The sequence below is a fragment of the Dasypus novemcinctus genome, chromosome 15 (assembly GCF_030445035.2).
Source record: "Dasypus novemcinctus isolate mDasNov1 chromosome 15, mDasNov1.1.hap2, whole genome shotgun sequence".
Lineage (NCBI taxonomy): Eukaryota > Metazoa > Chordata > Mammalia > Cingulata > Dasypodidae > Dasypus > Dasypus novemcinctus.
This window is the reverse complement of record NC_080687.1, coordinates 93340467-93367903: the sequence shown is the minus strand read 5'-3', so window position 1 is coordinate 93367903 and position 27437 is coordinate 93340467. Positions and strand designations below refer to the sequence as shown.

The window sequence follows — 27437 nt, the reverse complement described above, 5'->3', positions numbered from 1 at the left end:
TTTATTTTGTAAGTTCACAACTTTTACTATATACTTAACTGTTTTGTTTTTTTACTTTTTAAAAAAATTAAAGTTAATAGATCACAAGGAAGACTGTTTATGTATGTTCATATATGAGTGATATACTTCAGTAAAAATAAATTTTAAAAAAGACATTGAGGGTTCTTATTGAACCCAATGGTGGGAGGTGTAGCTGGGCCACAGAAGAACCAAGCAGTCTGGTGACAGCGCCTGTCTCTTTTGGCGCTATTCTTTTCTTAGAGCCCTTTTTCTGCAGACCTGCCTCTACCCACGCCAGCATATAGTTACAGTTCTGGACTCTTTCTGACCTCCCAGGCAGGTCTTCACAGCTCAACTCAATAGAGAGAAAAGGAAATAAATTCTAATACAAATCTTTAAAAAAATATATTTTTCTTCTTTTATTTTTTTTAAAAGATTTATTTATTTATTTATTTCTCTTCCCTTCCCCAGCCCCGCAGTTGTCTGCTCTCTGTCCATTTGCTGTGTGGTCTTCTGTGTCCACTTCTGTTGTTGTCAGTGGCCTGGGAATCTGTGTTTCTTTTTGTTGTGTCATCTTGCTGCGTCAGCTCTCCATGTGTGTGGCCCCACACCTGGGTAGGCTGGACTTCCTTTTGCATGGGGCGGCTCTCCTTACGGGGCACACTCCTTGCATGTGGGACTGCACTACACAGGGAACACCCCTGTGTGGCATGGCGCTCCTTGCGTGCATCAGCACTGCGTGTGGGCCAGCTCCATATGGGTGAGGAGGCCCCGGGTTTAAACCGAGGACCTCCCATGTGGTAGGCAGACGCTCTATCCATTAAGCCAAGTCTGCTTCCCTAATACAAATCTTATCTCTCACTCTGCACCTGCCTCCTGTGCTTCTAGTTAGTGAAGCACTTAGTCCTGATTTCTCGAGAATCGTGATGTTCCTTTTGTGAACTTCTTACTTTCATGGCATGCCACTGTGTTTTCTTGTGGTTAAAGGTATAAATGTCGCAGCTGCCCAATGAGATTTTTTTTTTTTAGTGAGATATAATTTACATACTATAAAATTCACTCCTTTAAAGTCTACCCTTCAGTGGTTTTTAGTAAATGCACAGAGTTGAGCTACTATCTAATTCTAGAACACTTTCACAATCCCAAAAGGAAACCTTGAACGTCTTAGCAGGCATCCCCCAGCCCCTCTCCCTAGGACCTGGCAACCACTAATCTACTTTCCTCTCTATGGATCTGCCTATTGTGGATGTTTCATAAAAGTAGAATCAAATAATATGTGGTCTTTTATGATGGCTTCCTTTACTTAGCATACTGTTTTCCAGATTCATCCCTGTTGTAGGGTGTTTCAGTACTTCATTCTTGTTTATGGCTGAACACTGTTCCATTGTATGTGTGTGCTGCATTTTGTTTAGCCTCCATTCGTCACTAGATGGTCATTTGGGTTGTTTCTGCTTATTGACTATTGTGAATAATGCTGCTGTGCACATTGGTGTACAAGTTTTGGTGTCAACATGTTTTCAGTTCTCTTGGGTATAGACGTAGGTGTGGAATCCTGGGTCATTTAAAGAACTGCCAGACTGTTTTCCAAAGTGGCAGCATCATTTTACATTCCCGTCAACAATGTATGAGTGCTCCAGTTTCTCCACATCCTCACCCACGCTTGTTATTTTCATTTTTTAATAGCCATTCTAGTAGACATGAAGTGGTATCTCCTTGTGGCTTTTATTTGATATTGAGTATCTTTTCATTTGTGTATTGGCCATTTGTATGTCTTCTTTGGAGAGAGGTCTATTTGACTTTCTGCTCTTTTGTAAATTGTGTTATTCGTACTTTTATTATGGAGCTGTAAGTGTTCTTTATGTATTCCAGAAACTAGCCTGTTATCAGATGTATGATTTGCAAATATTTTCTCCCATTCCTCGAGTTGTCTTTTCACTTTTTTTTTAAAGAAATCAATTTTATTGATATATATTAACAAAATATAATTCTGTCCAAAGTGTAACAATCAGTGATATTTGGTGTAATGACATATTCGTGTATTCATCACTTCAGTCATTCTTTACCCTGCATGAAGCTGACAGTTATTTGTTCATTTGTTTGTTTTCATTTTCCACATGTCCTATTATGGAAATTTTCAAACATACATCAATGTAGCCAGATTATAGTTATGAACTCCTATGTACTCATCACTCAGTGAAGCTGAATTGTTCAATTCATTTTAAGTAAACTCGGTCCTTTTTCACTTTGTTTATTTGGGTGTTGCTGGTTGCACAGTTTTCTTTTTCTAGATGGCAAAACCCTCTTCTCTGCTGTTTTCTAGGTTGTCCTGGGTTACAAGTCAGCCCAGTGGGTGAAATACCTACTCCCTACGATGTAGGGAAAGACGCCTGCAAATCTGCCTTTGATGAATTTGTCATTTTAGGTAAGATTTGGAAACTCCTCTGGTCTGAGCAGTTGTACCCTCCTTCCCACCTGCCACCCTCTGCCACACACACACACAACCCACACAATGCCACATCATAGTGGCGTTGAAAGAAATGCCTCCCAAGGTCAGATTATATCTCAGATAGACAAAATAAGATGTTCTCGTCGTTTCCAATGTCTGGATAACAGTCTCCTTCATCTCCCTTGAAGTGAATGAAAAGACAGATACTCATTATGAAGAAGAGTATATTTTCTGTAATGCCATCGTTGGGCGTTCTCTGCCTCTTAGTAGAAACCTAAAAGGACCTGGAGAGTGCAGATAGTGAATAATCGGTCCTTTCTGTGATGCAGGAAGATATTTTGTGTTCTTAAGTCGTTGGTGATTAAGTGAAGCAGATTGAAAAGCCCTCACTGCTTTTTCTTTTATTTTCCCGAAGAACTGGGAGAGTTTAATGATACCCCTGAAAACTGTGGATATTCTTCCAGCTCATCTCACAGGTAATTAACTCTCTTACCCTTTGACCCCTGGAGCTGGACTTCCAAGGCCAGGTGAACACAAAGCCTCTGACATCTTGACCAAACTCAGCGAGTTCCAAAGACAGGATTACGCCTAGAAATGAAATAATCACCACCAAGGGTTCTATAATATTTTAGACTGTATAAAAAGCATTCGTGTTCATTCTCATGCAGTTTCCTCTTGGGTAGGCTGGGCAATGGGGTGTCATTGCCCCATTTTGTCGATGTGGAAACTGAGGCTCAGAAGAATTATGTGATGTGCCTCAGGACCTAAGAGTGGAGCTGGGACTCAAACTCAGATCTTCTGACTCTAAACCCAGTGCTCTTGTCATCGCACCTCCAGGTCCTGAGACCCTATGTAAATAAATCATGCTCTGTTGAGCTTGGAGGCATTGTATCATGTAAGATCTCTGGTGACTGGGGCGTGGTCTCTTAAAAGATTGGCTTCCTCCGAGTTATTGGGACCAGGAAGAATAGCTGAAAACACAAGGAGGATAGTTTTCCAGTTTTGACATCTCCTCCGTTTCAGTGTCAAGTACGAGCCAGACTTCAATTCTGCTGAACTAATCGCCAGAGAGTTGTACCGAGTTTTCCGGAAGGGCTGGGTGCTGTCGGAAGCCAGTGGGCAGCTGAATGCAGCCCGCTCAGCAGTAAGTATCCAAATAAACTGACCTGGAATGAAAAGTTCTTAAGTTCTTAGTTTTGTCGGCATCTCGTTTCAGACGGTGTGTGGTGCCTTGCTTGAGTGCTGGGCGTTGGGGAGGCCCAAAGTAAGTGAGGGAACTAACATTTATTGCATGTGTATTATGCACCCGTGCTGTGCTCGGCCCTTCCCATCCTAATCCTACTAGGTAGGTGCTATTATTACGTCCACTAGGCCCAGCCATTCAGGTGGCAGCGTTGGTAAGTGGTAGGGTGGAGAGTTGTACCCCCAAAGGCCAGGCTGGTTCACTTGTGGAACTCAATGCCCGCTGAGAGCAGCCAGCCCACTGGGAGCAGGGCCTGTGTTGACAAAGGTGAGAATGGGGTAGGAAAGCAGCACTCTGGAAGTGCAGGGCAGGGAGCGTTTAATTTTTATTAGGGGACCTTGGAAGGCTGATCGGAGACTATGGTGCTTGAGAGCAGAATGGAAGCAGGTAGAGATGTGGGCAAAAGTTCAGAGACCTGGAGAGCAGGTGTCAGGTGTGGTTATTGATTTGAATAACTTGGTTCAGAAATGTCTTTGTGTGCTGGGGGAGGTTGATCTTCATGGAAAATAAGGCTTGAACGGTAGTAGGCAAGTTACAGAGGATGTAGAGTGCTGGGTTGAGGAGTTTGGACTTTAAATGACAATGTGAAAGTGTAATGGAGGGTGCAGTGGGGAGCCACTGAATGTTTATGAGCAAGAGAGTGGTCTTAAGAGAGCTGTTTCTGGGGAAGCTAGATAACAATGGGGGTTCGAATAGGCACCAGTTAGGAAACAATGGCATGGCGAGAACTCTGGAGGAAGATGAATTGGCCAGAACTGGAAGTCTGTTGAATAAGAGGTTAAGCTTCTGCTATTATGAAAATATTCCAAGGCAAAATGACTGTCTTCTTTTAAGGCTGAAATCTGGAAACAAATCAACTAATTAAAACTTCTAATTAAAGGGATCTCAGCTAGGTGGTATTTGAAGCTATTCTTTTGCAGATGACTTTAGATCCATGGAGGGCTCTTGACATATCCTTTTGTAAAGTTGAAAGCAGTTTAATTTTTCATGGCACATCTTAATCTTGCAAACACATTTGAGTGTCCTTTATATTTCATTTCCTGAATTAGGCTTAAGTTGTTCCTAAATTCTTTTCTGTACTATGCAGGCTTTACGTGAAGAGTGTACCCAAAGAGATTTTGAATCCAGTGTGGATATAGTCCAGAAAATTAAATTGAAGTCGAGGATCAGAGGGACTGAGGACTGGGACCCACCTAGGTTTCAAATCATATTTAATCTTCATCCACCTCTCAAGTAAGTCCAGGTCACTACTTGGGCCTCCAATAAATTTAAAACAAGTCGTGATGGATCTTACTTGATTCTTTTTTTTTTTTTTTTTTAATTTTTATTTTTTATGTTTTTTTTTTATTGACTTTGTAATAATATTACATTAAAAATATATATGTGAGGTCCCATTCAACCCCACCCCCCCACCCCCCCTCTCCCCCCCCCAACAACACTCGTTCCCATCATCATGACACATCCATTGGATTTGGTCTTACTTGATTCTATGGAAGTAGAGGAGTTTGTTTTAGTAAAAGGAAGGTTGAATAGATTTCTCTGCATTTGCTTTCTTGACACTGTTTTTGGGCTTTGAGGGGACTGGGTAAGTTTTGCGAAGTTAAGAGTACTTAACTTTGCATCCCTACTTATGAGCATTACATAGCAACTGAAAATTAAGTAGTCTTAAAAGGGGATTTTTAAGCTTAAAAATTATATACACTGGTTTTTTAAACCTGGTGACTCTGTTTTTCCAGAGCAGTATGAAAAAAATAAATAAATGAGTTAAAACAGGAAAACTCAGTCTTCAGTAGAGCTCTTATCCTTAAAAGATGCAACAGAATGGAAATGAAAATAGCTTTCTTTTCTTCAGAAATGTTTTAGTCTGCGAAAGGGCTTTGTCAACCCAAAGTACCAGAAATGTGTTGACTTTTGTAAAGGGTATTTATTCTGGGTAAACAGTTCCAAGGCCATGAAAAGTCCAACTCAAGGCACCATAAGAGGTGCTTTCTCATCCAAGTTGGCTGCCACATGTTGAAGCAAGATGGCGGGTGATCTCTGCCTGGCCTCTGCTTTCTCCTCTGGGCTGTACCGTCTCCCGGAGCTCAGCTGAAGGCAACCAGACATAGGGATTGTCTCCTTCTGGGCCTCCTATATCAGTCTTGGCTGTTCCACTCTCTTTCCAAGTTCAACTATAAGCCATGAGGCACATAGCAGGGCAGGTCTCTTCTTGAGCTGCTCCATGGGCCCAGCCTCTTTGGGGCTTCATGCTTAGGCAGTCCTCTCTCACACAGCAAAGTCAAACATGCAGGCTTCCTTTTTCCTCTGTCTGTCTGAGACTCTGTGTCTCCCTTTATATCAGATGCACCAAGAGGGCAGAGACTTAACATGAGTCACACCCCACTGACCTAATCCAATCAAGTGGGTCTCACACCCACAGGAATGGATTAGTTTAAAATTTAATATTTCTCTTTTTGATATTCATAAAATAATTTCAAACTGTCACAAGAAGTAATAAAGAAAGGTCCTAAGAGCCAAAACAACTCAGATAATGAAAAAAAATTTTTTAAATATATTCTTAAAGTAGCATTTTAATTGTAATATGTCCTAAGACTACATGACAGTTTATGTTATAGAGAAGGGGACAGTTGGACCAACTGCAGTTTTCCCATGCCTCTTGGTTTGTACTGAATTTGGGGTGCTGCTAACCACAGAATGTAGGGAGGCACTGGCAAGGATTGGCTGACCGTGACCCAGGGAGGTGCTATGTAGATTGTGTCCTGTGTTTTTTTCTTTTGAGAGAATGCCGGGAGGTCTCTGGGCTTGTTGGGCGGAAGAGCTCCCTCTGTAGGCAATATGAGGAACCACTTTCGTTGGTGTGGAGCAGCCTTTGCTGGGACATCCATGGGCTCTCTCTGAGGCATATTTTCACCTTGGCCATTTTCACTGACGCTCAACTGTAATAAACTTTCTCTGCACTTTCAAAGCACGCGTGAAATCATGGCCCCAACAGTTCCCTAGAAAATGCTTCCTTTGAAAATCTTGCCCCAGAAATGTTGGCTGGCTTTTTCTCATATTACCTCCTTTTTGTCTACATTTCTTTGGATCCATTTCTGAACTCCTGGGTGCATCATCTTTTGGCATCTTCTCCCCTTGCATGCCTTCCATGCATAACACATCTCTTGTTCTCTCTGGAGACAGAATCCCGTTCATGGGTTGTGACAGCTCCTTAAAGACACTCTTCTGCTGTGGGGTAGGAGGAGCTTTTAGCGTTCTTGCTTATAAAGACCCAGAGATTTCTGTTGAGTTAGTCTATTTTTTTTTTTTTCTAAAATGAAACAAACAAACAAAACCCAGCAAAAATAAGGCTCCAATCCAAGAAAAGCATTCTGTTAATTTCTTTTTCAGTCCATGACAGATAGTCCATTGCCCTTCTCTGAAATGTAATTGTGATCATATTCTGTACTCAGGAGGGACCTCGTGGTAGCAGCCCAGAATTTTTTCTGCGCTGGCTGTGGAACTCCAATAGAACCTAGTAAGTATGGGCAATGGAGTGCCAGCTTATTCTGGGATGACAGGGCAAGGTGGGGTGGTGCATTGCTTTCATGAGAGATGCTTTCGGTGTGAAGTTTTTATCGTTGCTTCGTGTGTGTTTTAGTTTGCTAAATGCTGCCAAGGCAATATACCAGAAATGGGTTGGCTTTTACCATGGGGATTTCTTAGGTTGTAAGCTTACAGTTCTGAGGCTGAGAAAAAGCCCAGAGCAAAGCATCAGGTGAAGCTCTCTTCCTGAAGACATGGCTGCCGGTGATCCAGCCTCCTGTCCCATGGCGGGGCACAAGGGTGGCATCTGCTGTCTCCCCTTCTCCGCCGGGTCCCGTGGCCTTCAGCTTCTGGCTTCCTCCAGCTCTCTCTGCTGCTGTGGCTTCCCCTCTCCTGAGTCCTACTGAGCTCAGCTCCTTGCCCTCGTTGCTTTCTCTCTAAGCAGCTGTGGGTCCCTCCCTGAGCTCCTATGTCCTTCTCTCTCTGTGTCTCTCTCCATTCATAAAGGACTCCGGCTAGAGGATTAAGACATACCCTGGGCCATGCTTCACTGAAGTCACCTAATCAAATGGTCCCACCTTCAGTAGGTTCACACCCCCTGGAATGGCCCAGTTTCAAAAACCTGGTTTTCTGGGATACATACTGTCTCAAACTGCCAGGGTGGACACAGCTTTCTCTTTCACGACTAGACCACCATGACCTAGAGGCTCCAGCCCTGGCCTTTAGCTCTCCCCTTCTTACCCGCTACTTCTCTTCCACTGTGCACTCGGTCTCAGCACGGGACTGCCCTGCTGGCTCACTCCTGCCTCGGGTTTGCACTGGCTCTTTTCTCTCCCTGGAATTCTCTCTCCCCGGATGTCCCTATGGTGGGTCCCTTTCATTCACATCTTTGCTCAAAAGATGAAGTCCTCCCAGGCTGCCCTATCAATAATGCCAACCCCCACAGCGCAGGTCACACTCACACGTGCACACACTCACACACGCTGCACATTATCCTTCCCTTCTTTTTTTTTTTTTCCTTTACACTTATTTTTCCAAAATACTCTTTCATATTTGACTGATTTATTTTGTTACTGCCCATCTTCCTCAGCAGACTCTAAGTTCTGCGAGGGCAGATATTTTGTCTGTTTTGCTCCTTGCCTTATCCAGTTCCTGGAGCAGTGCCTGGCGTATAGTTGGTCTTAAAAAGTATATTTGCTAAATGGACGAATGACTTACCAAGTGGCCGGTAAAACTCCCCTGAGAGGGTTTGAGGAAGCAGCCTGAGAGGATCATTCCCAGGCCCTCAAAGGCCTAGAAAAGGAAACTTCACCCAACCAGAAATGGAGTTTCCCACTTGAGGCTGGAAAGTACTTGTTCTGCTGTGAGGGTGTCTGTCTGTCTGACCGAGGACATCTGGGAAAGGAGCACCCGTTGGCCTTCAGTGGCAGCCTCTGAAGGGAAAGGGCTGAGCAGTTCCACAGCAAGACAAACAGAAAGCAGAACTCTGTTTGGTAAAGTCAGGAATGAGAATCCTTGGCCTGCGTTAGAGTGGTAACTCATCTTTTTTAGTGACTCATCTTCCCAGCTCGTCTAGCAGGGGCCACATCTATTGGTGCTCCACTGTATCTTGGTACCTCAGTAAATATTGAATGCATGAGTCAGAAACTACAGACAGGTGACCACGACTCCACAGACTTTTAAAGTACTTGCCTGAGTTCAAATATCTGTGGAGCTGGGGGCTGCCTCGCTGCTGCAGTGGTGAATCTTGCAAACAGGGTGTAAAAGTTCCAAAGTTGTGTATCTTCTAACAGCTTCTGATAACAACTGCATCCACCGCAGGGACTCCCTCAATTCAATTCTGACTCTGCCTCGAGTCTCGCCTGACCCCACAGGTTCAGAGCCGTCCTCTACAAGCTTGTCCTTCAGGCACCCATCGCAGGGTGGGGCCCAGGCCACCAGCACATTTCTGACCAACTGGCTACAAATTCAGGGGTTCCCATCTTTGGCTTTGATAATTCTCAGGGTTGACTCAAAGAACTCACAGAAAGTGCTATACTTATGATTTTAGCCTCATTATAATAAAAAGGTACAAAATAGAAGAGGCCAAAAGAAGAGACGGATAGGTGAGGTCTGGGGAGGGTCTCAAATGCCAGCTTCCATGTCCTCTTGGCACGGATTCAGAATGTCACCCTCGTGGCACCACGACACCCTCCTCAGCCATGGGAGCCCACCCAGTCTGTCCCGAGCTGAATTGGGGTTTCACTCTGCAGGCAGGATTGATGGACTCGGTGGCCCTGAGGTTGAACTCCGCCTGCAGCCCCCGCCCACCTGTCGGGCAGGTTGGGCTGGTAGGATGGGACTGCCCAGCACCTGATGAGTGGCTGGTCCTTCGAGTATGGCCAACCCCCTAAGCTGCAGGTGTGGCTGGTCCCGCCCCATCATCTTAGCCTAGGAACCCTCAGGTGTGATGTGCTGGGGGGGGGGTGCATACCAGGAATGACAAAAGATATTCCTATTACTGGAAATTCTGAAGATTCAGAGGTCGCCCCTACCTGGTTTTTCATTGTCCTCCTGGACCTTGTACACCATCTTCTAGGGAAGACAGCCCTCGGCCAAGTGTGCTACCTGAAATGAAAGAGAAAGTTGCTTGCTATGACATTTACAACAAGGGAACTAAATCTGGGTTGGGGGCAGGGGCCTGGGAGTGAGAAAGTTTCCCAAGGCAGTGAAGGGTGGGGAGGGTTCACCATGTGCAAAGGGCCTGAGGCAACTGAAAAGAAGTCCTACGTGACTGGTAGGCGGGAGGAGAAAGCTGAGTTCCTGGCTATTGGACTGGAATTTAGATGTTAGGGGAAGGATGAATAATACCAGAAAAGGGCCTGCCCCTTCTGTGCTCCTTTGTCTTTTAGCCTTGCTAAAAGTTCCATCCAATTTCCTATTGAAAAGGTAATCGTAGCAAACCCCAAAGCAGATCCCTCGAAAATAAACTTGGCCCTTGAAAGCAGCTTCGTGGCAACAATAATTTGGGTGATCGGTGCAATTTATTTGCTGGCTTAATGGCAAATTGCTATCCCAGCTAATCCGCAGTGACAGGTCAAGGGCACGTCGCACACTTAAAGGTGGTAGCAGTCTCTCAAGTCCATCCGCCTGAGGGCAGACACCAGGCGGGCGGCTGCCTTTCACCAGGGGTCTCGGGAGCTGGGGGCAACACGGCGTGAGTGGAGCGTCCACAGCCACGAGCGCTGGGCACAGGTCACAGTGCAGCAGTGGGGTGACCGTGAGCCTCGCAGCCTGGCACAGGCGTTGGCACCGGAAGTCAGGGCGACCAGCCGTCAGCCTGCCTCCACCTGCCGCTCAGGGGCTGGCGTCTGCCCTGGGGTTTTATGCCTCGCACGCCTGGTTGTCGATATTTTTAATCAAGGGCGCGCTCCTCTGTGCAGTCCTTATCAGGTCCTTGCACGAATGTCTGGTTATCACATGTTACAAAAATACGTTTTTCTCTATTTGTTCATATTCCTTATGTTGGCAACATGTTGATAACACTTTTGGGATTCAAGATCTTTCCTCTCATTTCAATACACAAACAAATACAAAGTATATTGAGGCTCTTTTATAAGCGAAGTAATACTGTCTGCTTAAACTCTAGACATCTTCCCCTGGGGTGGGACACAGACGTGTACAGCATACTTTTCAAAGTTTGCAATTTGAGGACACAGACATAATCATCAGGCACTGAATAAATTCTTAAAGAATTTGTCACCTCGAGAGGGATGTGCTATAATTAATCCAGGGTTTGATAATAAAGTACATACATACTTCTTTGGTTTTTTTTTTTTTTCTTTAAGCCATCTTGAATTTTTAAAAATCGTAGTTACACAGAATTTGCCATTTTAACCATTTTTAAGTATACAACTTGATGGCGTTAATTGCATTCACAATGTAACATCACCATCATTCATTTCCAGAGCTTTTTCATGACCCCAAACAGAAACCCAGTAAGCAACAACTCCCCATCCCTCCTCCCCCACCCCCGGTCACCTCTACTCCACTTTCCATCTCTATGATTTTGCTTATTCTAGATATTTCTAATTAGTGGAATCACCCAATATTTGTCCTTCAGTGTCTATCTTATTTCACTCAGAATGTCAAGTCTCCTCCGTGGTGTAGTCTGTATCAGAACATCATTCCATCTCATGGGTGAATAATACTCCGTTGTGCGGATATTCTGCACTTGCCGATCTGTTCTTCTGTCGATGGACGCTTGGATTGTTTCTGTTTTGCTTTTAAGCATCAACTCTAAGTGCAACCTGAGTGTGAGGCGGATCTGGGCAAGTGCAAACGCCGCCCCTTTCTCTTTCCCTCTGCCTCAAATACCCAAGCAGTGGAGGGCCGCGCGCTGCCGGAATCCTGGGCTTCCCAGCGCTGTTCGGGTGCCCCTCGCCAAGCCGCTTAACCTCTCGCGTATCTTTATCGCTTATCTGTGTGTCTTGCCTATTCGCACCCTCTGTGCCTTTTTAAATATTTTTTCTCACTGATTTTTCTAGGCCCTCCTTTGGATAGCAGTCCCTCACACTGCACGTGTGCTGCTGTATCATTTGCAAACACTTCCACACGTGTGCTGTCGTTCACTCCAGTTCAGAGGTGCTTGTTAAAGGCCTGAAGAGTTCCTGACTTGCCCTCTCTCTCTTCCAGCCGGGGCAAGGTGTCTCTGGGAGCCCCACCCAGAGTCTGAAACCCTACAGCCCATTTTCACGTGTTTGTTTAAGCGGCTTTATTGAGATACAGTCACACATCATACAGTCCATCCAAGCTCCACCACCAGTGGCTTTTAGTATAATCACAGAGTTCTGCGTTCATCACCACAGTCGATCTTAGAACATTTTCATTACTCCAAAACGAACCCCCCCCCCCCCCTTAGCAGATGCCTCTCAATCCCTCTCTCCTTCCCGCCCTCCATATCCACTCATCTAATCCCGTCTGTGCAGATTTATTTATATTTACATCTGTACAAATGGAATCATATGTATGTAGTTCTCTGTGGCTGGTTTCTTTAGCTTAGCGTTTTCTATAAATCGAAAAATCCATTTCTTTTAGGCTATTGACAAGAAGCAAACTGCTTTTGCCATTCACAGTGCTCATCTTCTAAGTCCGGGAGTCCTTGGAGAGGGCTCTAGTTTTCCCACATCTGTTGCAGGAAAGCAGAGCGCGTGAAGGGCCACCTTTAGCAAGGCGCTGGCAGCGCTTTCCCAGCCTGCCCCGGCCCCACAGCTTCAGCGGCGCCAGCAGCAATCTGAGGCCCCGGGCCCCTGTCGGGTGGGGAGGACGAGGGGCCGTCCGCAGCCGCTGGCCTGGCGCTCCCGCTCCCTGTGCCCGCAGAGTTCGTGAGGCGGCTCCGGTACTGCGAATACCTGGGCAGGTATTTCTGCGCCTGCTGCCATTCCGACGCCGAGTCCTGCATCCCAGCCCGGATCCTCCTGATGTGGGACTTCAGGAAATACCCCGTCAGCAATTTCTCCAAGCGCCTGCTGGACGGCATATGGCACCAGCCCGTTTTCAATGTGCTGCGCGTCGGCCAGGGCCTGTACGCCAGAGCCAGGGAACTGGACCGAGTGCGGGTGAGCCCCTCAGCCAGCCCAGCCCCCCACCCCAGAAGGTCTTGCGGCAGAAAATGCACACCCCTCTATTCCAGGAGATTCACAGACCCCTTCCCCGCCCAGGTGCAATGATGGAAAAGCTGATGAAGCTTCAAAGTTTGCGCGGGCTCTTTCCAAAGCCCTGTACCGCCTTTTGTATTTAAACAGAGTTTTGCATGGATACATAGTTCGTGCATTTTTTTCTTAAAGAAGGCCCCCAAAGTTGGGTAAGCTCCAAAAAGCCTGGGTCCACGCTGGACCCTTGGCATATCTGGGGATTCGGTGGTGGTCCCTGGCAATGCAGACTGTACTCCAAAGGCTCTTTTTGTAGTCGCATCCCTCCAAGATTCAAAGTAACAGCTAAATCAGGAAGAATGCGTTTTAATTTGACACGTGTCCGGTGTCGTTTACAGCATTCACCTCCGCCCTCACTGTGGTTTCTCACGTTAGGAAATGCAGGAGCAGCTTTTTCACATCAAGAAGTTGTTGAAGACCTGCAGGTTTGCTGAAAGGTACTTTTTTCTGGCTGGGAGGGTCCCAGGCGCGTGGGTCACAGCGCCTGCCTTCCCTCCGCGCACCTGCCGGCAGCGAGCACCTCCTGGTCCATGGGGGCTGCCGCCTCGGGCTCCCCTACCATCCCGCAGACAGGGTGGCTCAGGACAACCAACGTTTATTCCCTCCGCATTCTCACATCCTGGAGGCAAGTCCAGAATCGAGCTGATGGGAGGGTGGGAGGAGCCTGCCGGGCCTCTTTTGTAAGGAGGTACTGGGGATTGAACCTGGGACCTTGTTCACGCGAGCAGGTGCTCAACCACGGGGCTACCCCTGCTGCCAGCTCTTCCAGCCTCCGAGCTGGCCCTTGGAGTTCCTGGGCTGTCGCCCTTCAGCCCCTGCCTCTGTCGCCCGGGGCCTACTCCCGTGTGTCTGTCTGTACCCCAACTTCTTCCTGCGGGGCCCAGCCGTATTGGATCGGGGCCCGCTCTCATCCAGCGTGGCCTCATCTGAACCGATAGCATCTTCACAGACCTTATTTCCAAATAAGGCCACGCTCGTGGGACTGGGGGTTAGGGCTCACACCTGTCTTTTGGGGGGAAGCTTATTTCCACTCCTGACAGTTTCTGAGTCATTGTCTCTTGCCGCCCTTGGGAGCACACACCATCAGTTTAAAATTACCAGGTTTGGGGAGCAGATGCGGCCTGAACAGTTGAGCTCCTGCTTCCCACATGGAGGTCCTGGGTTTGGTTTCCGATGCCTCCTAAAAACAAAAAAACAATAAGCAAGCAAACAAAAAAACCGGCTCATTTACCTTGTTGAGGAGAATGAGCCGATATAAGGATGAAACGTCTCCAGCCAGTAGCCTTCTCTTAAGCCCCTTACAGCGTGGCATGTAGAACTACGATGAGGCTATGGCCTCTAGCAATTCTACTTCTAGAAAGTTTATCCTAAGGGCACAATGTTGGGTCTGGGCAGAGATTTAGCTAGGCAATAGATTTATAATAATAAAGGATATTAAAAACCTACTGGGTGTCCCATAATAGAACCACCCTTAAATTAATACCACCTCCAGAGTTTATTATACTATATGCCCACAAAGGTGTAGGCAGGAATTCTTGACATAGATAAGGTTTCACTCTGTATTTATGGGAAAAGATTTATTACTGGAGGAGGTAAGATTATTTGTTACAAATAAATGGGATCGTGGTTTTTTGTTTGAAGCTTTGTTCAGCTTCTGGTCTTTATTTGATGATGTATGGCTTCTGTAATAATGCATTTTCAGGGAGCAGATGTGGCTCAAGCACTTGAGCATCTGCTTCCCACATGGGAGGTGCCAGGTTAGGTTCCCAGTGCCTCCTAAAGGAAACGAGCAAACAACGAGCAAACAGCAAGCAGACAGACAGACCAGGGAGCCAACATAGGGGAGCTGATGTGGCTCAGTAGTTGAGCTCCGGCTTCCTGCATACAAGGTCTCAGGTTCAATCCCTGGTCACGGGATCTCAAAAAAAAAAAAAAAAAAAAAAAAAGAAGCATTTTGTGGGGAGAAACAGGTATTCTGTAATCAATCATTTGGCCTTGGTCCTCATCTCATAGCATTTGTGTGACAAGTGAGTTACGTCTCAAGTTTCTCATCCATAATATGTAACGGTGCACACCAATTTCTGTCGTCTACAAAAATTTATTGAGCATCTATTATGCGCTTCAGATGAAAAACAAACCGCAGTAAAGTCCAGGTGTGGAGACGGGTGGGGGGTGGGTCACGTGTGAGCCGCCTTCACAGCGAGCAGTGAGCGTTTAGCCTGGGGGAGGGAGTGAGCAGGTGAGGCTTCCTGGAGTAAAAGCCTGAGCTTGAAGTGGGTGAAGCTTGGATTGAAGAAAAGGATTGGGTAAATCCTCCGGTTGGAGGAAGCGGTGTGAACCAGCGCCCCCTGCTGGACGCCTGCAGGATTAAACCCAGTTTGGCATTGCTGGCACCCGGAGTCGTTGCCTTGGGCATCCAGTGGGTGGTGGAGCCACTGACTGATTTTGGGAATCAGGAGAAGACCAAGAGGGTCTGGAAAAGATTAAGTTCGACCTTGAGTGCCCTTGGGAACTGTAGGGGCTCCTGACCAGCAGGCACTTCCTTGGCTGCATGAGCCTTAAGCCTAGGAATTTGGGAGTCCCCCATGTGCTTGGAGCCTGCTGCTGTCACAACATCCAGGGACACCGGTGAGCTGGACGTTTAGCTGGACTGACTGAAATAGTAATTTTGACACAGGTTACACATTTTTAAGACTTGGAAAGTGAATTTTCAGCATTTTCCTTCTGCAATATGTGTGCACAGACGGGCTGCAAGAGACACAGTTCTCTGCTCAGTCATTTTTGAAACACCCTTCAGTGGAATTTTAATTTTTTCTAAGCAAACCTGCAAAATGCAGAAGTGCTGAGCCTGGTGAGCTGTTTCTCTCGGGAATTTTTTTTTTTTCAGATTTCACTTTTAGAGTTCAATTAAGTGTGAGTGCCAGGAGAAAACAAGACCTGGCCTTGGTTCTTCCTGCCTCTGGGGGGGCATGTTTTTGAGTTCCTTTCTGTTTCCTCTCCGGCAGTGCATTAAGTGCATTCGAGCAGGTACCGAAACACTTGACTGATAAGCGCCACGTCTTCTCCCTGGATGACCTGGTCAGGGTTAAGAGAGGGCTGCTGGCTGGCGTGCTGAAGGCTCTTCTGAATGCTTCGCTGGCGCACGTGGCCGGCTGTGAGGTGAGAGTCGGCAGTGACCCCGTTTAGCCCGTTTAGCCCTCCCAAACCTCGAGGGATGGGCTGTTGACTCCATTTTGCAAATGAGAAAACCGAGGCTCAGAGCAGGGAAGGCATGGACCAAAACGGCTGGGAAGTGGCAGAGCCTGGATGCAAATCGAGGCCAGCTGACCTCTTACTCTGGGCTCCCGGCCGCCACGCTTGGCGCTTCCCCAGCCTTCCGTGCCCCCCCCCCCAGCTGCCAGATACAGCTGTGTAGACTTGGAGTTAATGGAACAGGAGGCTCCGCGCCTAGAAATGAGTGTAGTAGAGAAATAAGGAGACACATTGGATTGTTTGGGGATGCATGTTTAAAATTATGAGCTGGCACCTCAGATTCCCTTGGTGTGGAACTTCCCCACGCAGAATGAATGTGCACGCGTGGTCCTCGTTGCTGCAGAATACGACTTTCACCTCGTTTGGAGGGCTGGCATCGTAGACCTTCAAGAAGGGACGCTTACTAGGTTAATTCATGCACAGAAATGAGCAGCGGGAGCTACACGTCACCAGTGAGGATGTTCTCTCTCTTACAGCTGTGCCAAGGAAGGGGCTTCATTTGTGAATTCTGCCGGAGCGCGTCTGTCATCTTCCCTTTTCAGACTGCATCCTGCACCAGATGCTCAGGTATCTGCCAGCACGAGGTTATTTCTCCAAAGTAGACTACCGTGTGTGCGTGTGTGCATGGGATGGGAGGCAGTAAAGTTTAGGCACCCAGGAGGACTATTTGGACAGGGCCCAGGTGAAAGCTGACGTCTTACGACCCGGGGATGGGCCAGGGGAGGTGGCCCATTCCTGCCCAGGCCCCCCACGGCTCGCCCCTCTTTTTGTCATTGGAACGCGGTCACGCCCAGCGATTGAGGACTGTGCTGCATGGCATTGGAGCCACGGGAACCGTGCTCGGTCAACTCCCCGGGTCACGAGTCCTGTCTTCACCCTTGAAAAGGACTCTCCCCCTTGCCGGGGTGTCTGTCCTTACCCGCGCAGGCCGCGGGATGGGCTCCCCAGCACAAGGCTGGGACAGGACTGGGCATTGCAGGAAGTTTGCTGGGGATGCTCCCAGACGAGGGCGAGTACAGCAGCAAGACCGAGCAGAGGGGGAGGATGAGCGGCCGTGAGGTTGCAGCGAAGGCCGCCGCCCACCCCGGGGCCTTGGGGAGCCGGGGGGCTTCTCAGCGTCCCCCCACATCGCAGTCAGGGGCCAAGCCTCGAAACCGCGCAATGACCGGGTCCCCGGGTGCCCCAGGAGCGGGCCACGGCCGGTGATGACCGTTCCCGGAGGGAGGACCTCACCTCCTGAGAGGCGCCGGGGCGAGCGTGTGCCCCCACCCTCGGGAGCCCAGGACCCCTGCCGCGTCCACCCACCCTCGCGTGCATGGCCTGTCGGGGGATTTAGGCTTCCTGTGGGTTTTGATCTGGCTGACTTCTTTTAAAACACGTCAATTTTATTGCTACGTATTAATAAGGCTTGCATTTCATCCAAAAGTGTACAGTCAATGGCATTTGGTGTAATCACATGGCTGTGCGTTCATCACTTAATCACCATGAGAGCCTTTTCATTATTTCAATGATAGTAAACAAAAAACAGACGAGAAAACTCCACCTCTCAGTCTCCCTCCGTCTCCCCTGCTGTATGGAGCTGCTACTTGGGGCTCTTCTTGCACAGTTACTTATTTATCTAGTAGGCAGTTTTATTACGCTATATTCACATGCCGTGCGATCTCTCCCAAGTCCCACAGCCGTGGCTTTTAGTACCAAGTACAGTGTCGACTGCTTTTATTTTTCTCACCCCTCCGCAGGGTGGGCGCGGGCAGGGGGCATGGCCCGTTGGCTGACCCTCTGCCCCTCGCTTGCAGCGTGCAGGGCTTGCTTCCACAAGCAGTGCTTCCAGCCCTCCAAGTGCCCCCGGTGCGCGCGGCTCACGGCCAGGAGGAGGCTGCTGGAGAGCTCGCCCCCGGCGACGACGTGACGCCCGCAGCGGCTTGTGGGCGCCCCTGAGGATCACGCCCAGTCGGTCCACCACCAACGCCCTGGTTTTAGATGCTGGGTATTGTATATTAAGAAGAAAGACGGCTGATGGTCTTTGCATTGTACGAATACTTAAGGGTTTAAAAGAATGCAGATGCTTTGTTATTCAGGGCTGGATTGTTGACGGTGTTGTTTACAAATGTTCCATGTTTGGGCTGTTCCTTTTCATTTTTTTTCATAGTGTTTCGATCCTTACATTGTATTTGAAGAGTTGTCTTTAGCTTAACGGAGCCTATTTTCGATGAATTGTAACTGACAAGATGAAATCCTGTTTCTCTTCCTTTCAAGTTTTTTTTGTGAAGCTGATGCTTTCAGTGAACGAAAAATGGGACCAAGTCATTTTTTTTACAGCTTTTTTTAAAGGGACAGATTTCTCCTGGGTCTAGTGTTTATGGTGTGATTTTTAAATGTCCTTTTGTTATTGTATCAGCCTTACACATTTTATTTATTCCAGAGTTTGCACAATGATCCCGTATTACTTGAGCAGTGGCACCTATTTCCAGATGAGTTGCGTGGCCAGCAGTGCCCTGAGGCCCAGCTGAGGTGCTATTCAAAGCTGTTGCCTCTAGAGGGCACTCTTTCAGGAGCGCAAATAGTACTGGTATTTGCTGTCTCTAGAGCACACACTGTCAAGCCCCGTTCTTTAGCATCTTGCTCCGTAAACATGAAACTGAACAGACGGTATTTGGAGACTTAAAAGAAGCTGCTGGAAATACTCTTAATGAACAACATGGTTCTAGTAAAAACATTACAATTATAGACATCACTTAAACAAGGTTAGATGAATCACTAACCTGTTATGCATCCTTTTCCCCTAATACTTCTTTTATTTGTGAATCCACTTTTTCTTCTACCTCCTATATACTTTCTCCCACCTGAGAAAGCCACCGCGGCGCTGGGTCCCTCTGCACAGCTAAGGCTGTGCTTGGTTTTCAGTCCACGCCAGGATTCGTGGGCCCTAACTGCATCTACTCCGAGTGGCCTTCTCAGGCAGCACAGGCAGGCAATAAAGCGACATGGCTGTCCCCTCCCTGCCTCCAGTCCTCTGTGTGTGTGTGTGTTTTACTCAGGGGATAATTTTGAGCCCTTGAAAGAAGCAAGCATTTCACCCATTATTTAGGGCCGGTTTCCTTTAAATAGAAATTTCGGTACAAAGGATAAATTTCGGTACAGAAAATAAATAAGATAAAAATTTAAAACAAGGTTTCCTTCCTACCCTCACGTTACGTTCTCCGTCCGATGTCAGGGAAGAGCGTGGGGCCTGCGTATTCCTACCAGCAGCTCTCCGAGGTACATGGCCGCATGTCCCTGTTAGGGTCAAGGCAGCTGATGGTTAGCGAAGTGGAATGACTTACCTCGGTTCCCAGGCAGTGCGCGGCCAAGCCGGGGTTAGCATTGCACCTGCCCAGAGCCCATTTTCCTAGCCCCTACTTCTGCTGTGGTGTCGTTCTGAGATAATGCGAGCACAAACCGGCTGAAGCACAAGTGCTGAGCCAGCCGACGTTAGTGGACTCGAGCGTTTCCTCGGTGCTTGTGTTGACTTGCAGGATGGCTGTGGTGTGAGAACCACGCAGGCTTCTTGCTCAGGGCGCCTGTTTCGGTGCGCCCCGGTGCGCGTGTGCGTGTGTGACATGTCTTGGCTAGGAAGGAAGAGGGCACAGCAGCTGCAAAGCAGGCGAGGCCTTCGGTTTTGGCTTGAGGGGGAACGAGGCAGCCTGAGGCCCGGTTCGTCCGCAGTGTGGCTCCTTCCCCGCGAGCCCCCTGGGCGGACGGAGAAGTGGCCGCAGCTCCCAGGCCGCGCGGACCCGGCAGTAGCCAGCGGCGGCCTGCGCCGCTTCATGACGGGGTGACGTGCTCCTCAGCTTCTCTGTTCAGCCCCTCCTTGGCTGCTGGAAGGAAGGCGAGCACGGGGCCTTTCTCCTCAGCCCCTCCCCTGCTGCCAGGCGTCCGGGGGCAGCGCTGAGCCTCTCAGTGGTTAGCGTCCTGTCCACTCTCCACCTGGACGGTTGCAGCAACGTGGCGTTGACCGTCACACTCCACTGAGGGGGGGGTCGAGCCGTCTGGCGGCCTGGGAGTGGGGGGGAGCTGGGGCGCCATCCCACGGGCATTCTGGGGTATCGACCGGGTGAGAACGACTGCCTGGGGACTTTGGCGTGAATCGTGGCCTAGGGAGGCTCTGCAAGCCCAAGCCTCTGTGAGTCCTGATGGCTGTGCAGTTGGTGTGGAGATTCACTGTGCACGTGATATGCTCAGCTGGGCCCCGGGACAAGAATGAGGTCCAGACAGGCTCGACACCCAGGGCTGCTGCTCTGTTCTGTATCCTCGGCCAAGTGAGTCACGGAGCCTCACTTCCATCTGTAACGTGAGGACTAGAAGAGTATCTTTCGTTATGGGTAAACCGTGTCCCTCAAAAAGGCACGTTCCAATCCCAATGCCTAGTGTCGTGAATGTGAGCTTATTTGAACCAGGTTTTTTTTTTTTCAGGAGGTACCAGAGATTGAACCCAGAACCTCGTACTTGGGAAGCAGGTGCTCAACCACTGAGCTACATCTGCTGCCCTGTTGTGATGAGGCCACACTGGTTTAGGGGAGCCCTAATCCAATGTGATTGCTGCCCTTATAAGAAAAGGAGGGAAGCAGATGTGGCTGCAGCGATTGAGCTCCTGCCTACCTCATGGGAGGTCCCTGGTTCAGTTCCTGGTGCCTCCTAAAGGAAGGCAGTGTGCTGGCACAACAGGCAGGTGCAGCAAGCTGATGTAACAGGAGAAACAAGAGGAAAAATACAATGAGACACACAACAAAGCAGGGAATGAACGTTCCCGGTGCCTCCAAAAGAGGAAAAGCAAGACAGCAAGCTGACGCTATGGGCAGGTGCGGCAAGCTGCTACAACAAGAGACAGAGGGAGAAAAACACAATGAGGGACACAACAAAGCAGGGAACAGAGGTGGCTCAGCTATCAGGCACCTTCCTCCCATGTTGGAGGTCCCAGGTTTGGTTCTGGTGCCTCCGAAAGAAACAAGGAAGATGGACAGACATAGCAAGAGCAAATGACAATGGGGTGGGGAGAAATACATAAATAAAATCTTAAAAAAAAAAAGGAAGGGAAATTTGGATAGCATGGCAAGAAGGCCATTTGAAGATGGAGGCGGCTGGATAGGAGTGAGGCACCTTCGATCCAAGGAGTGCCGAGGTCTGCCGGCAAAGGCCGGAGGCCGGAAGAAGTGAGGAGGCGCCTCCCCTACAAGTTTCAGAGGGAGCGGCCCCGCCAACACCTCCGCTTCGGGCTTCTCGCCTCCAGAGCGGGGAGAGAATACTTTCCCTTTGGTTTAAGCCATCCAGCGTGTGGTCATCGGCTACAGCAGCCTCGAAACAGGCAGACCCCTGCCACTTGGGGCTGCTATAGCGTTAAATGACGATTAAATGCCACGTGTGAAAGAACTGGCCCGCTGCCTGCAGGAGAGGCCGTATGGAGAGTTGGATTGCCTCCCTTTAGGTGTCGAGACACGGAAGATGGAACCTAAAGAGAATGACGACAGAGAGGCCTCTGCCCTCTGCAGGTGTGTGGGTGGGTGTGGCAGATTGAGGTTATTTTTATGAATCCCCAAAAGAGAAAGATTATGCTGGTAAAGGAATCGATTCCTCGAGGTGTGATACTATAGCAGTTTAGTATGGTTTATGAATTCCAAAAATAGATACTGTATTATGTTTGTAAACCAGTCTGTTCCTCTGGGCATATTAGATTGTATTAAGTTCCAAGGTTGTACTTTTACCCTATTAAATTAGGATTAAGGCTTTGATTCGGCCATGTCAGTAGGACAGAGAAAACTACGTGGCAGAGGAGTGAGTTGGAGTTTCTGGATGCCGGAGCCCCAGGAAGTAAACACACAGGAGACGAACACAGAGGAATAGACACAGCAGAGGCCCCGGGGAGGGAGAGAGCCTGGTAGTCCACAGCTGACCTTGTGGAGAGAACAGAGCAGCTGAGCCCAGAGAGGAACAAAGGAACTGGGACCACGGAGCCTTCGGAGGAAGAGGAAGGCTGAACCCTCATAGTCATCTTTTTCCACACGTGGCTACAGATGTTGATGACGGAGGTAACTTAGGCTTTATAGCTTTGTCACTATAAGCTTCTACCCCAAATACATACCCATTGTAAAAGCCAACAGATTTGTGGTACTTTGCATCAGCACGCCTTTGACTGACTAATATAGATACCCTTTGATTGCATTAAAGGGAGCCTTTGATTAGATTACCTGTTAAGATTGCTTTATAGGGAAGCGGACTTGGCCCAGTGGTTAGGGCGTCCGTCTACCACATGGGAGGTCCGCGGTTCAAACCCCAGGCCTCCTTGACCCGCGTGGAGCTGGCCCACGCGCAGTGCTGATGGCGCAGGGAGTGCCCTGCCATGCAGGGGTGTCCCCTGCGTAGAGGAGCCCCATGTGCAAGGAGTGCACCCCGTAAGGAGGGCCACCCAGCGTGAAAGAAAGTGCAGCCTGCCCAAGAATGGCACTGCATGCATGGAGAGCTGACACAGCAAGATGATGCAACAAAAAGAAACACAGATTCCTGTGCCGCTGACAACAATAGAAGCAGACAAAGAACACGCAGCAAATGGACACAGAGAGCACACAACTGGGTGGGGGGGGGGCGGAGAAGGGGAGAGGAATAAAAATAAATAAATCTTTTTAAAAAAACTTGCTTTATAGCTTTTCGACTACATTCGTAAGGCGTGACCCAGGTTGAGTCCCCCTTGCTGGATCTGATGTAAATGGACTCAGAGCAACAGACACAGGAAGAGAGAGCTCTGCCATTTTTGATCCTGCCATGTGACAGAAAGCTCAAGCAACTGAGGTCCTGAGGAGAGATGAGCTGTAAACTGATAGCTTACAGCTGAGACTGGGAAAACACTAGAACAGCTGAGACTGATATAGGACGCTCTAAGAGACAAGCCCTTTGCTGGCCTGCAGCTGAAATCAGGAAGGCAGAGCAGCTGAGCCTGAGGGGAAGCTCGGAGGGGAAGGCTGAAAGCGCGCAGGGGTGGCAGCCGTCTCGCTCACCACCTGGCTTCATACCGCACAGAGGTGGCCGCCATCTTGCTCACCACCTGGCTTCACACTGGGCAGAGGTGGCGGCCGTCTTGCTCGCCACCTGGCTTCACACCGCACAGAGGTGGCGGCCATCTTGCTCACCACCTGGCTTCATACCACACAGAGGTGGCGGCCATCTTGCTCACCACCTGGCTTCACACTGTACAGAGGTGGTGGCCATCTTGCTCACCACCTGGCTTCATACCGCACAGAGGTGGCGGCCATCTTGCTCACCACCTGGCTTCACACTGGGCAGAGGTGGTGGCCGTCTTGCTCTCCACCTGGCTTCACACTGCACAGAGGTGGCGGCCATCTTGCTCACCACCTGGCTTCATACCACACAGAGGTGGCGGCCATCTTGCTCACCACTTGGCTTCACACTGGACAGAAGTGGCGGCCATCTTGCTCACCACCTGGCTTCATACCACACAGAGGTGGCGGCCATCTTGCTCACCACCTGGCTTCATACCACACAGAGGTGGCGGCCATCTTGCTCACCACCTGGCTTCACACTGCACAGAGGTGGTGGCCATCTTGCTCACCACCTGGCTTCATACCACACAGAGGTGGCGGCCATCTTGCTCACCACTTGGCTTCACACTGGGCAGAGGTGGCGGCCGTCTTGCTCGCCACCTGGCTTCATACCGCACAGAGGTGGCGGCCATCTTGCTCACCACCTGGCTTCACACCACACAGAGGTGGCGGCCATCTTGCTCACCACCTGGCTTCATACTGCACAGAGGTGGTGGCCATCTTGCTCACCACCTGGCTTCATACCGCACAGAGGTGGCGGCCATCTTGCTCACCACCTGGCTTCACACTGGGCAGAGGTGGCGGCCGTCTTGCTCTCCACCTGGCTTCACACTGCACAGAGGTGGCGGCCATCTTGCTCACCACCTGGCTTCACACTGCACAGAGGTGGCGGCCATCTTGCTCACCACTTGGCTTCACACTGGACAGAAGTGGCGGCCATCTTGCTCACCACCTGGCTTCACACCGCACAGAGGTGGCGGCCATCTTGCTCACCACCTGGCTTCATACCGCACAGAGGTGGCGGCCATCTTGCTCACCACCTGGCTTCACACTGGGCAGAGGTGGCGGCCGTCTTGCTCTCCACCTGGCTTCACACTGCACAGAGGTGGCGGCCATCTTGCTCACCACCTGGCTTCACACTGCACAGAGGTGGCGGCCATCTTGCTCACCACTTGGCTTCACACTGGACAGAAGTGGCGGCCATCTTGCTCACCACCTGGCTTCACACCGCACAGAGGTGGCGGCCATCTTGCTCACCACCTGGCTTCACACTGTACAGAGGTGGCGGCCGTCTTGCTCACCACCTGGCTTCACACTGGGATCAACAGTGGCTGACTTTGGTGAGAAGGCATCTCTGCTGATGCCTTGATTTAGTCATGGAACTGTAAGCTTTTCCCCCAAAATAAATCTCCCTTATAAAAGCCAACAACTTTCTGGTACTTTGCATGGGCATCCCTTCGGCGGCTAATACAGGCGGTGTGTAGATAGAGCAGCTGAACTCTCCTGCCTCTTGGCCACACAGCTCAGAAGCGTTGCAGAGAGAGATGCTTCTCCTCCTATGTCAGGAGAGCACCATGAATGCGGAAGGCGGGGGTTTGAATCGTGGTGGGGGGTGGGGGAAGCTGGCTATGACCTTACCTTAAAAAGTGGCAGGGGAAAGGGGGTAGCTCAGTGGTTGAGCACCTGCTTCCATGTACAGGATCCTGGGTTCAATCCTTGGTACCTCCAAAAGGGAGGGAAAAAAAGTGGTCCATCCAGGTTGATTTTCAGATGGAAAAGAAATGGAAATTTATCTTCCAACAGATCTTGGGTGAGGCCAAGTTCGGAAGACCTGAGGGGAGGGCCGCATCTAACAGAAGAGGCTCCAACAGTGCCCCCCCACCTGACACCGGCTTTGTGTGGGGGACCTGCAGCGAGCTGGGAAGGCTGCCCCCCAGAAGGTGTTGGGATGTCATATGGGCGAGCTTTGCCTAAAATGGCCCTGCAGGCAGCTCACTTGTCAACCTTCACTGTTAGGTCAAGTGGTCCTGTGAGGTGGAGAATGCGGTTATACCAGGGCTCTGTTTCAAACCAAATGCGAGTCATCACTGGGTCATCCAACAAGCAGAGGAAAAGAGGCGGGACAGGCTGGGGAGGAGGTACCAGAAGGTCTGGCAGGTTTGGGTTTGGGCTGGAGGCTGATGGGGCCTCAGAGAGCACCTTCCAGGCCCTGCAGGGCTGCTGCCGCACGCTGCGGGTGCGGGGGCTTTCGTGAGGGGAGACAGGTGGGAAACAGGTCTGGAAAACAGACGTCATACGAGCACCTTCTGTGGCTGAGGCCACGTCCAAGCACGGTGGGAGTGAATGGTTCCAATGCGGATGCTCCAAGAGGGCTCCGTGGAGGCTGATCCTCTAAGGCCAAGCCCAGTGTCACCAAAGAGATGGGAAGGAGGAAGCTGCAGGGAAAGAGCAGGCATGGGGGCCAGGAGCAGAGAATGCCAGGTATCTGTGGATGGCACGTAGACCAGTGTGGAACTCGGGGCCTGGACAGGGAAGCTGGAAAGGTAGGCAGAGGCCAGAACACGGAGGACGGTGACGATGAGGCCAGGGAGCTTGGCCTGCACGGGCAGCGGGGAGTCCTTGGAGGCTCTTGAGGGAGAGCAGGACACGGTTCAGCCTATGCTCCAGGCAGAGAATGGAGGGATCAGAGCAGGGAACGAGGGCTGTCCAGCTGCCCCGGTGAAGTCCTGCACCAGGGCTGCCAGAGAAGATGGGAAGAGGGCTGTTTGGAGAAGCAGGGCCAGAAGCCAAGGGTGAGCTCAGTGAGGCACTCACCTTGGACGTGAAATTGAAGGGAACAATGGAGACATCGCAATCAAGGTAAGTCACATGTTAGTGCAGGATTTCCAAAAATCAAGGCCAAAGGATCCATGATGGACAAAATATCCGTATGTCAAAGACAGGATTCTCCCTGCAAGTGTGTGACCGGGCTTGGCTTGGCTCACCCTGGTCCCAGCCCTGGGGGAGGACACTGAGAAGACAGCAGGGGTCGTTGAGCCTGGGCACCGTGGGAAGGTCCCCAGGAAGCAACTGGGGTTACGAGGCTGTCGAGGAAGAACACAGCATCCTTGACCAAGATGGGGGATGCGTGTGGGCGAAGAGGCTTTGAGCGCCAGCGAGCCCCCGGGGGGAGAGGCTCGGCAGGCGACTCTCAGTGAGGGTTTGGAGAACAAGCAGGCACTGGCACTCCCGAGTGGGAAACAGTCATCCGAAGAGAGCTGGTCAGCGCCTCAGAGGACGGCTGCCATCGCCAGGGAGGGCGTGTGGATGGGATGGCCAGGCTGGAACTTCAGGGGCTTTCCTTCGGGGACCGGAGAGGTGTGTGGCGGGGAAAGGGGCGGCCTGGCATTTCAAGGACAGGGAAAAAGTACCAAAGGCTGCAAGAGGTTCTTAGAGCGGTGCCCAGTGGAATAACGGGGATAAATAAGATGGTAGAGCTTAAGGAGAAGAGAACAGGTGTGTGAGTATGCGTGTGTGCACATGACATTTTGAAAAATGAGCCTGTGCTTGGGTTGGAAAGGAGAAGGTAGGAGCAAGTATATGGGATGGATGGAGACACACACCGCAAGTCTAAATATTTAAAATGAAACAAAGTGAAGTGCACGTGGCTCAAGCAACTGGGCTCCCGCCTACCACATGAGAGCTCCCTGGTTTGGTTCCGGTGCCTCCTCCTGAAGAAGACAGTAAGTTAGCACAGTGAGTGGGCATGGCAGGCTGATGCAAAAAGAGATAAAGAAGAAAAACATAATGAAAGATGCAACAAAGCAGGGAGCAGAGGTTCCTGGTGCCTCCTAAAGAAGACAGTAAGTTAGCACAGTGAGTGGGCATGGCAGGCTGATGCAAAAAGAGACAAAGAAGAAAAACATAATGAAAGACACAACAAAGCAGGGAGCAGAGGTTCCTGGTGACTCCTAAAGAGGACGAGCAAGACAGCAAGCCTGCGCGATGGGCAGGTGCAGCAAGCTGACGCGACAAGAGCCACAAGAAGAAAACCGCAACGAGAGCCAAAGCAGGGAGTGGAGGCAGCTACAGTGATTAGGTGCTTCTCATATTGGAGGTCCTGGGTTCGGTGTCCGGTGCCTCCTAGAGAAGCAAGGAAGACAAACAGACACAGCAAGTGAAAAACAATAAGGGGGTGGGGAGAAATATTAAATCTT

General features: G+C 49.8%; 1 protein-coding gene across 8 annotated transcripts in view; it reads left to right on the top strand.

Moving 5' to 3' along the window:
- Positions 1-19150, top strand: part of RUBCNL (rubicon like autophagy enhancer) — a 67047-nt gene extending 47897 nt beyond the window's left edge. For 7 of the 8 annotated variants that reach the window (XM_004475418.5, XM_071208278.1, XM_004475417.5 and 4 more), the window contains 10 exons: positions 2321-2422; positions 2862-2922; positions 3470-3590; positions 4777-4922; positions 7139-7203; positions 12570-12808; positions 13277-13338; positions 15907-16060; positions 16630-16720; positions 17950-19150. In XM_004475418.5, the coding sequence (XP_004475475.1) occupies positions 2321-2422; positions 2862-2922; positions 3470-3590; positions 4777-4922; positions 7139-7203; positions 12570-12808; positions 13277-13338; positions 15907-16060; positions 16630-16720; positions 17950-18062 (1154 nt within the window). In that variant the 3' untranslated portion in view covers positions 18063-19150. Of the gene's footprint in view, positions 1-2320; positions 2423-2861; positions 2923-3469; positions 3591-4776; positions 4923-7138; positions 7204-12569; positions 12809-13239; positions 13339-15906; positions 16061-16629; positions 16721-17949 lie in introns of those variants that run through there. The other variant, XM_058276669.2, reaches the window with a different exon arrangement.
- The last annotated feature ends 8287 nt before the right edge of the window (positions 19151-27437 follow it).